This window comes from Capsicum annuum, chromosome 9 (genome assembly GCF_002878395.1).
Source record: "Capsicum annuum cultivar UCD-10X-F1 chromosome 9, UCD10Xv1.1, whole genome shotgun sequence".
NCBI classification, from domain to species: domain Eukaryota; kingdom Viridiplantae; phylum Streptophyta; class Magnoliopsida; order Solanales; family Solanaceae; genus Capsicum; species Capsicum annuum.
Window position 1 is genome coordinate 198,951,672 of NC_061119.1, and position 11,092 is coordinate 198,962,763.

At 34.6% G+C, this 11,092-nt stretch overlaps 1 protein-coding gene across 1 annotated transcript; it reads left to right on the forward strand.

Moving 5' to 3' along the window:
- The first annotated feature begins 1,695 nt into the window (after positions 1–1,695).
- On the forward strand, positions 1,696–10,307 carry LOC107842295. Its single transcript, XM_016686056.2, has 5 exons — positions 1,696–1,818; positions 5,867–6,114; positions 6,801–6,908; positions 7,002–7,396; positions 10,038–10,307. The coding sequence occupies exons 2-4, from the start codon at positions 5,926–5,928 to the stop codon at positions 7,230–7,232; spliced, it is 528 nt and encodes a 175-aa protein (XP_016541542.1). The 5' UTR covers positions 1,696–1,818; positions 5,867–5,925; the 3' UTR covers positions 7,233–7,396; positions 10,038–10,307.
- The last annotated feature ends 785 nt before the right edge of the window (positions 10,308–11,092 follow it).

The window sequence follows — 11,092 nt, forward strand, 5'->3', positions numbered from 1 at the left end:
TTCTTTAGCATGGATGCATTGTTGGAGTAAAACTTACAAACTCTAAAACATAGTTCCATAGGGGTCTTGTCATCTATCCCATCTCATATCGCTCAAATCCATGAACTAATGCTAGAATTTTCTGGATGTACTCTCGTAGGATTTTTGGTTCTTCTTGAATGATGCTCTTCCTGTTCCCCCAGTTTGTCACTGAGATCCCATTAGTGTAATAATCCCTAGAGTTTAGGACTATCCAGCATCTCGAATCCATGCCCCTTTAAGGTGGGGCAGTAGCAGAACCCTCAAATTATTCGAGGTTGGACTCATCCTCCTCCTATGAGGAACTTTCTTCTTTAGCATACTTATTGTTACCCCCTGGTCCCTTCCATCTTCAGACTAGGAAAGGTTTACTGGGGTAGCAATCTTGACGAAGGCTGGAAATGTAGTGGCCTTGGCTTGTTCCCTATTTTTTTCCTCAGCCCTCATTGTCCAAGAGGAGTGTTGTTTCTATTCATATCTAGTGGAAAAGTCCACCTTAGTCCTACTTGAGTTTTTGGACACACTCTTTGAGGCTGGAGGTGTGTCCTTGAGTGCCCTCTTCTTAGATATATCCTTTTGTAGCTTTGTTTGTGCCTTTGGTGCCATTGTACTCATATGGGAAAAGGTTAGTATCATTTGTGAAAAAGTTGAACAGGGTTGAACAGTAATTTTATTACGTAAATAGGTTAGTGCTAAAATCTAGATCGAGAGCTTAAGCTTCAACAGTTCATTAATGGAGAATTTGTGAGATAGAGGAAGTAGAAGAATTTTCTAAATTGGAAACTGTATTAATCTAATCTGTTATAGTTGTGCAAGCTAATGCATATATAGACTCGTACCGACTCAACTAATTCTACCAGCTAATCACTTAACTATGAATATTAACTGATTACAAAAATAATAACTAATTAATTATAAGTGACTGTTACATGCTCATGCTTAGTTCAACACTCCCCCTCAAGTTGGAAGGTGTAGAATGTTAAACAGCATGTTGTTGTCTGCTCAATCCTTTGGTCAGTAAATAGGTTAGGCAACTTTTGTAGAATAAGCATAGGTTCTTCTTCATCTCCACTCCTTCTCAAGGTTAACTTGGTGAGACTTTGTGAAAAGAAGTGGTGTTCTGGTAGTTTATGTGTCGCAGACCACAAAAAGAAACAAGAGAAACAACCTGAATCGTCCTCCTTAGTTACCTCTAGCTTGTAAGTTATATAGTTGTACAGAAAGAAATTCAGCATACATTTTAATTAACATTAAATGTTAAAGGCTTTATTTTTTCCATTTAGTTTGTTTGCAATCTATAGGTGATTGCAAATGTATATTTGTCCCAACATTGTTGGTTTACGTTGTTATAGTGCTGATTTCAACAATAGTGAAGCCAAGTTTTCTTATGCAAAGTTTTTGCTGTAAATCATTAACGTTCATTTCTTATTGGCAACTAGTTCTAAGTATTGATCATAATAGCTTTTTTATTGTTGTTATTTCTCCTAGATATGTTTTTACTATGTTCTTACTCATTAAGAATTCTTATCTCATTTAAGGCACTGTATGGCTCTGTTACAGACTGTAATGGTGCCTTCAGTAGTTACTTTTTGTTTACCTATAATAGTATTACTTATGTTGGAACATAGCTTCGTTGTTTTTTCTTATTTAAAATCTCATTCATATTACTTTGAGCAAAATTTAGCAAATCAGTGGCACCGGGAGGGGGTGTCTTTAGGCAAACTACACTTACCGGGGGAACTATTGAAGCAACTCAATCACTAGATGAATCAAATAGCCCTACTCCCGTTGTTAATACAGGTAATACATTCAACTCAACTATATATTTATTTTCGAAAAAGGTGACTTGTATTATACTAGATAGTAGCACGGGCCCAATGTTGGAACACTCTTATAAGCTAAACGACATACAATATTTGTTTATAGTTATGATTAATGTTTACATCCATTATTTATTACTTAGCAGATGCACTACACTGCATGCAGTATTCATGTTTAGGCCATCATATAAGGTTGTTATTTGAATGGGAGGGAGAACACACAACCAGATGTAGGCCAAAAAAGACCAAAAGAGCTCAACATAGTAATAGTTATCAACGGCCCTTACAAGAAAATAATATACGCTTAACCATAGTTATAGTTAGTTAATACCATATCACTCCCTCCGTCCATTTAGATTGTATGAAAATGCAATCACCTCCCTACTCAAAAAGTTTTTCATAAAAAGAATTAACTAAGAAAGTTCAATTATTTCCCAAAACCCACCTCCAGCCCTCATGCATGGCTATCGATTGATTACATTGTTTGTGAAGCAAATCTAGCAATCTTTGGAACTCAAATCACCTCTGAGTTATGGAAATTTCTCTTGAACCCATGTCCTAGAAAACCTCTCCACGTTGTATCTTTTGAATTTGTTGGATTGACAAATCCTTCTGGGATAAAACTTTGTATATCTGTGTGTTCTTCTTGTTTCCTTTTTTGTTTGTGGTATTGCTTATTCCTGTCCGTTTCATAACAGTTATCTCAAATGGTAAGAAAAGAGTATGTTGCATCAAACATTAACATATCTATTACTGAAGCATTACCTGATCAAAGCCAATGTTTGCAGCAGTAAGATCTTGCCTGTCAACTCCATCTTCTCCCAATTCACCTTCATTTTCCTGAAATGTTGAACTCACTTAGGAGCAGACTTATTGAACACCATACCGACTATAAAAATTGTATGAAAAGTGGAGATGGTAATCCAACATTGATTCCATATGAATTAGCAACCTGTGAAACTAATTGCTAATAAATTTATCATTCTATATGTTGCTAAACATGTGCACGTGAAATGAACTTGAACTGGAAAGTCACATGAATCCAATTCATATTCATATAGACATAAGTCGGCATAAAGAATTGGCATTGGCACTCAAGTTGTTGAGCTAAGTCAGGTTATTGGAAAGGTGAACAAAACTCATATTCAATATAAAACAAAATTACAACAAATTGTGACAAGAAAACCTATTTTTATTTCGATCATACACCAGGAAAAAAAGGAGAGACATATCCAACTTCTGTAGGTGGCTATAGTTTCAGGAGGAAAGCATTACACAGAGATAGTTAGAGAAGCGTAGCTAAATCCTGAGCTTGCTAATGTAGTAACTATTAATGTCAAGGGCTTGCAGTTACATAAAGACAATTTACACCTTACTACTGCTTCCCAAGTCCTCCTAGGCCACATAATGGCACATGCTTTCCTTCACACAATCTCAGCCACATCCTCATCTTGATAGTCAATAGTGAAAGTATAAATTCAAAAAGGAAAAATGTCTAATACTTGGTAATATAATCATAAAGCATGTTTGGCTAGAAGCCAAGTGAAGCATGCTACCTTTAAAGGAACCTTGACTTTCTAAATCATCTTCGAAGGCCAATCATCGACATGTGGACTTGCTCTCTTTATTTTCTTTGAGACGAGCCAACTGTAAACCTTTCTTGCTTATCTGGTAACCAAAAAAGATTATCCTCACTTGAGTTTAGATCTTTGTGCTGCTCCAGAATGTTAAATAATTTAGTTACTCTGTTGGCCTCCCAATCATTAAGATTTCTCCTTAACCTAAGATCCCATCCTTGGTTGTATCTCATTTCTCTGATTGTGGACCTTTTTTGTGAACTCATATTGAATAAGATATTACTGTTATATTAATATGAGAAATGATGTGAGTTCCCTAGGATTTTCACTATGGGGTTTAAAATATGAATAAGTAAACAAGAAGCCAAGGGGATTAAATATGTAGTATATATACATAAAAAATAATTTCAACTTCGTATATACAGTGTAATTTTCCGCCCGTTGCACCCTCTTGGTTTTACTCTTGTACCTTATTGTTTGGTAGTGTTACTGTATTCTCAAAGCATCTAGAGTATCTTCAAAACTGTCCACCAAATAGCAGCTAGGACAATTTTCCATTTGTCCTTGTTTGTGTTACGGTTTCTCCGTGCATTCCAATAAGACAAAAATTCAAGGATGCTTCTTGGTATTATCGAGCTAATACCCTGAAACTGACGAACAAGTCCCACAGCTGTCTAGTGAGAATGCAATGAATTAATAAGTGGTTGGCTGGCTATGCCTCTTACCCACATAGACAACACCTTGACACTATAGGAATTTCTTTTTCCCTTAGGTTGTTATGTGTTAGGTTAACTCTTATTGCCACAAAACCAGGTGGGGCATGCCACTTTTATATGGTATTTTTAACTCCGCAAACGTGTTTTCATGTCCATAAGATAGTTTATTGTCCATTCTGGTTCATGTCTTCATAAGTTGGTTTGGTTGTAAATAACCCACTGCTATGTTTCTGCTAGCTGTGTGAGCTTTCCCCTTTTTGCAATCCTTTGCATAGTTCTAGAGTATTGAAGAATTCTGTGATTCTAGGTGATTCCTGGTTATGTAAAGCTCTTCTAAAGGTGATGTTTTAGCCCTATTTAGACCATAGCTTCTGCATTGTTGCTTCATGTTATAGGCACAAGTCAAAATCATATCAGGGAAGTTCTGTTTAAAGTTGCCAGTAGCTTTCGTCCTAAAATTTGATCTTCCTACCATCTTTTAGAGAGAAACTCAACTTGTTAAAGTGACATGGCCATAAGGTCCTTAGGGATCTTCAGACGCTGTATGTATGAGGCTTGTTAGTTTGTGTAGTCATCCAAGACGCCTCCATACCGTATTTATCTTTTTCACCTTGGCCCAGAAAGATTGGTCCTCTCTAGTGAAACCTCCATAACTACTTCAACGAAAGACATCTATTCTGATTCCTCAAATTTAAGTACTATTCTTTTATTTTCATTTACTATCACTTTTTAAAAATCTATTTGAGAACAAATAACAACTTCCTCTAACTTAGAAATTGCTGCAGAAGCAATCTTTTTGATAGTTTCTGAGTTTTGGTAAAATCAACCATAATCGGAACACGAGAGTTGACAAGTGTAACCACATTCTTCTGTTTGTGAAGCATATGGTATGAATGTTTGTGGTTTTTTTGAACTTGAAATAGAACTTGTAGTCAACATTGATAATGGGATACTATAGATGAACAGTCAACACCATATTTAGAATATTTATAAACATGTTTTTTTGAGGTTTATATATGATCCGAGAGGACCAGATGCTTTGTTGAAATAGAACTTTCAAAATTGATGGGGTATATGAATTGTCATTGTCGCTATACGAAAAGGGTTGTACTCCATACAGTTGTTTTTTGATAACCTATATTCCATATAGTTATTGTCAAACTAACTTGGAACATGGAGTGGAGAAATTTGTTTTGAAGATGTAGCTTTATTTGAAATTCTCTACTGCGATTTCTAACTTCTAAGTGTAAACTCGGCTTGTTATTTTAAGAATTTGGGTGAACAGAGACCCATGTCTTATGTTATACTTCAGCACTATGTTATAATGCTGGTAACATTAGTTTTTGAGATGGACTCAGTTGAGCTTTTCATGCTTATGTGTCTGCGTGTAGCTTCTTCGTAGTTGTCGTTAAAGATATTAGTTGTCTATAGGATATAATGGGGTAACATAAATTTAATTTCTTCTATGTTATGTTTTCAGTTTGTCCTAGGCCGGGGGTCTATCAGAAATAGCCTCTCTATTTCATCTGAGGTAGTGGTATGGTCTGCGTACACTCTACCCTCCCCAAACTCCACTATGTGGGAATTCACTAGGTATGTTGTTGTTGTTGCAGATTGAATAAATCAGTGAACTTGATTATCCTATGTATTATTACTATATGTGTAAATATATCTACATATTAACTCTATTATTTTTAGATTTAGGTGGTATTTTAAATTGATATTTTTTCATCAGATGATTCCGCTAGACTCAGGAAAGGTCGTGGCAGGACTAGAGGAAAAGGTCTTGAAAAAATGAAGAAGGCTATGGGAAGCAAGATGAAAATAGAGATTCCTATTGGTAAAGGAAGGCCAACTAAGCCAATTCAATCCACTAAACTATCCAATGAATTAGGGATAATTGCTCGGAATTTTCTTCCACTTCCAAACAAGTGGAAGGAACTTACAAGAGAGGACAAAGATGCAGCATTAATTAGATGCCACGTAAGGATTCTATACTCTTTAAAATTTATTACATGACAAACTACAATATATGCTTTTAAAGGCATTAGAGTTTTAAGTTACTAATCATGTTAGCAGATGTTATGATCATAATTTTAAATTAAAGGGATTTCTATTATTTTTTTTGTTTCATAAATACTTATTTGTTTTTTAGGAGAGGTTTGACATTAATTTGGATGAACATTATGTGAAAGATAGTTATGAGAATATTCTGAAAAATAGAAGCCGACAATGGCGCTACAAGTAAAAATAAAAATTTGAAAGTGCACGCTCCGTGGAAGAGGTTCATAAAATGGTAGTCGAATAGTTGACCTCAGAAAATTGGAATAAGCTTTGTGACATGTGGAACGATCCATAGCACAAGGTAATTTATTCATGTTATTATCATTGTTATTTAAGTTATGATGTTTACATTTTCTTTGTAGAAATGATGCGAAATAAACAAGGTCAATCGAACTAGGCTTAAATCTAATCATTTAATGGGATCAAAAGCATTTGTAGCAACTCGTGCTGAAATAGTAAGTTATACCATTTTAATTCTTTTTACTAAGGACACTTCGGTACTATTTAATATTGTGTTGTTTGGTAAATAAGAGAATAGGCATGTAAGTTGTAGCCCATTTCAGTCAGATATCTCTAAACAGTATTTCATAATATTTTCTTATAAGGGTGAAAAGGAATTTGAAGGTGTAGAGCCTGACAGAATTGAGTTCTACAAGCATACTCATTACACGAGTGAAAAAGGATGGTCATCTGAAGAAGTTGAGACTAACTATGTAAAAAATTAATATTTTAGTAACATACCATTACATTTATTTGATTAATATTCTTCATGTCTTCTCCTTTAAATGTGTTATTATTTTATGCAGAACAACATGAATGATTTGAAAGCTCTATATACTTCTGGAGAGTCTTCTATGACTATTGATGAAATTGTGGATGTTGTACTTGGTACAAAGTCGGGGTACATAAAAGGTCTTGGTTATGGTCCTAAACCTAATACTACAAGGGCAACACAAAGGAGGATGACAGTGTTAGAAGACTCCCTCAAAAAGGTAAAACTGGAAGCTGCTAGTGCCCAAAATGAGTTACAGAAATGATTAAATGCAGCTAAAACTGTGGTAGAAAGTCAGCAATTACAGATACAAAACCAGCAGTCGCAGAAAAAGCGTTAAATTCTCAATTGAATACTGTAGCAGCATGCCAAGAGGAAATGCTTAAGAAAATGCAACTTCTTGTTAGCCCATCACCGTCAAGGTTAGAGGTAACATAAATTTACTAGATGCACTTTTTGTGTTGTCTTTTTTTTAATTTAAGAGACCCATGATGGGCCAGGGATTGAGCAACACCCCCATGCTTTTTATTTCAACAAGAAAGCAAGTACAAGGAGGGGAACTAGGCCAAGACCTCCCATAAAAAGATAACAAGAGGGTGAAAGTTAAGCTACCTAACATAAGACCTAGTAGCTTAACTTCATGTAGATAAGAAAACCTAATAACTAGGCTATACAATCTATGATTTTGCTCATACAAAAAAATCTCTTCTATTATGATATAGTAATCAACACTATAGCCTGACAGAAGAGATATAAAATATGCCAAAAAGGAAACTCTATATAGATGAAGAAGATAAATACCCCACATGATGTCAAAAATTCCTACTTTGTGACCTTATAAGAGGTCTATTGATTGATGAGTTGGGTCTTGCTTTAGAGAAAGGACCTCTCTGCTGAAAACTTTTTGTGGACAGACCTTCTTTTAGTGCAACTTGTTGTTTTTCTTTGTTCTCTTTCCTGTCACCTGAATCATAATCTACTTCATCCTCTGAGTGAATGACCATATATTCATCTTCCTCGAGAGGAGAAGTAGCCTTATTTTCAGTACACAAATCCTTGGAACTTGCAGGTTTTTAATCTTTTCTTGGAAGGGGGGAAAATTTTTCATCAAGTTGTTCTGCAACAAGATCAAATCTCTTTTGAGCCTTGTGCTGCTTATCTCGTTTTCTATCCCTATCCTTCCTTTTCGACTCCTCCTTCTCCATTTTATTTGGCTTCCTTGCCAGAACCTCCTCCTTTTTCCTACTTAACTGGTCAGTACCAGATCAGTAGGTGCAAGTGAATCATCTTCAATTTCACAATCCTTGCGATCACTACCAACAACATCATCAAGATTTTGGTGTTTATCCCCTCTATTTGTTTCCTGCAAACCCGCAAAACACCCCCAACTTCTTCTACACCATCATCATGTTCATCATTAAAACACACAGGTGAAACGGAAGGGTGGGACCCGATTGCAGCACCTCCTTTTCACTAGATACACCACCAGCGGCTAAACCAGCAGAAATACAAGGAACAAAAGCATTTAAATCCATACCTGGGGTGCTCTGTGGTTCAAGTATATCAATTTGATTCTTAGAGAATTTTTGAGTATCTGGTGACGCTCTTGGTTTGTACATTTTTTCTTGGTGTTGCTGTCGCATTTGTTGTTGAACATTGGTCTTCTTTCTTCTTCTTTTTTGTTTTTTCCATTGTTCTTGATCTTATGTCAAACTGGTGGTACCTTCTTGTAACTTGTCTATTCCTTTGCTTGTGTCCACCTGGTCATGATTTGAAGCATCCTTGATGGTTTTGTGACTTGTATCCAGAATTGTGTCTTGTTGTGTAGAAGCTTTGTCCTTCATTTACATGCTAATTTTGGGTGTTTTCCATGTGTTTTTGTTGCTGGTTTTCACTCTTTTCAGCACTATCTTCTTGTTTTTTCCTCCTTTTCATCTCATCATCCCATCTCTTGATAGTGCAAGTTGAGATGTTGTGGCCTTGATGCTTACAATAGGGGCAAAATTCTGGAACTCCTTCATACTGCACCTGCTGCCACTTGCCTTCAACGTTTTCATCCTCATCAAAACCCAACCACATATGTTGTGGTCTAGGCTTAGTCAAATCAATTTGGATCATTACTTTGGTCATACTCCCTCTTGTATTTTTATAAGTAGCTAAGTCCAAAAACAAAGCTTTACCTATTGGAGACAACAAACGAGCTATTACTTCCATGCAATAGCAGTCCAAGGCAGCTCTGGCAAGATTACCCAGACCGGAACCAAGGGGGTTTCTTCATCTGGTTTAAAGGTTGGAGTCCAAATTTGGAACCTCATAAGTTGTCCCCCTATGTTGGGTTTCTTCATCTGTGTTGTCTTTTAAGTTGTTAGATTTGCCTTTTTTCTGACTCGACCTCTTTTTGTGCTTTTGCTGCAATGGCTTTGGTTTCTGTGTAGTAGTGATCCAAAGTTTATTGTTTTAGTTTGTGGTTGTTTGGTGAATTTTTAATCTTTTTTGTGTACCCTTTTATTTTCTTTAACTTTGTGGATCAAATCAGTGGGATTTTTATTATGATAAGGGATCATTTCAGTTTCCTGAGATATGTATTTGTGATCTCTTATTTCAGAGAATTTTCAGTTCATTTTGTTGATATGTTAGTTAGTAGATGCACTTTCTGTCTTTAACTTGTAGGTTGTTAGATTTGCCTTTCTTCTGACTTGACTTCTTTTTGTGCTTTTTCTTCAATGGTTTTGGTTTCTTTGTAAGAGTGATCCAAAGTTTATTGTTGTTTGATGACGTTTTATTCTTTGTTGTGTACCTTTTTGTTTTCTTTAACTATGTGGATCAATGGGTGGTGAATTTATTCAAAAAGGGTTCTTTTTGGTTTCCTAAGATTTTTAATGTAAGAACTGAGGAGGACCTTTACTTCAGATTTTTCACTTGGTAACTAACTAAAGTCTTGATCTTATTTCACTTTTCTTATTTTTGTGCTTTTGCTGCAATGGTTTGTGTCTTTGTGTAGTATTGATTTAAGGTTTGTTGTCTCAGTGTAGTATCATCATCAATCTTAATTTTCTTCTCTTTTCCACAGGTGTAAAAGTGAGTTTAATGAAGACTAATTGTAAGCTCAACACGTTATTGGTACTTTGAAAGAAACCTCTACATATTTGCCTTAGTTTAGGATAGGAGTAATAGTTAGTACTATATTTAAGTTAGATTTTCTTTATGTTGGACTTGTTTTACTTTTCTTTGCCCTGTGAGAAGATATTGTCTTAGTATAATTTTAGTTTTCTAATTGGAAGATTATGGGTGAATTTTATCAATGTGACATGTTTTATAATTTTATTTTTGATTTATTCAATTTTAATTTAAAAAATAATAGCGATCTGAAATAATTAAGCGTTTTCTTGTAATTGGTGACAAAAGATTTTATTATCAAAGATAACTTTTAGCAACAATTAAATTAAGACTTTTCAGGATAAATATTGTTACGAAATAAATTAGTTTGTCATAAGTTTGACTATATTTAGTGACGTATTTATTTGTCTCAATATCTTTCTATTTATTTGATATAAATTAACTTTGTATTTTAAGACAATTATAATTGTCAGTAATCATAATAATTTAGTGACGATTCTACATCATCAGTAAAAAGATACTATTTTTAATGATAAAATGGTAGATTGAACTATAAAATTATTAATCTTTATTATAATAATAAATTTGTCACTAATTCATACATTTAAGGATGAAAATTTGTGTTGTATATAAAAGTTGTCAATAGTGACGAAAATATATTTGTTCAACCACGAAATATATATAACTCTAGCGACAATTGGTGTCGGTGCTGATTGAACTAAGTAATTAGCGACGATAAAATTTTGTCGGTATTGATAACTCTTTAGTGACAAAAGCATATTATTAACTACAAAAAATATATATTTTTATGACCAACAGATTCGTCATAAATGTTACACATTTGGGGACGATTTTTTATTTTTTGTAGCCAATTTAATTTTTTAAGCGACGAAACACTATATCGTCTTTGTCTATTTTTAATGACCCACTTTTGGAGACAATTGATTGACGAAATTTTTTTCGTCACACTAAATCTTTTGCGACGAAATATGACTTATAAGTGACAAA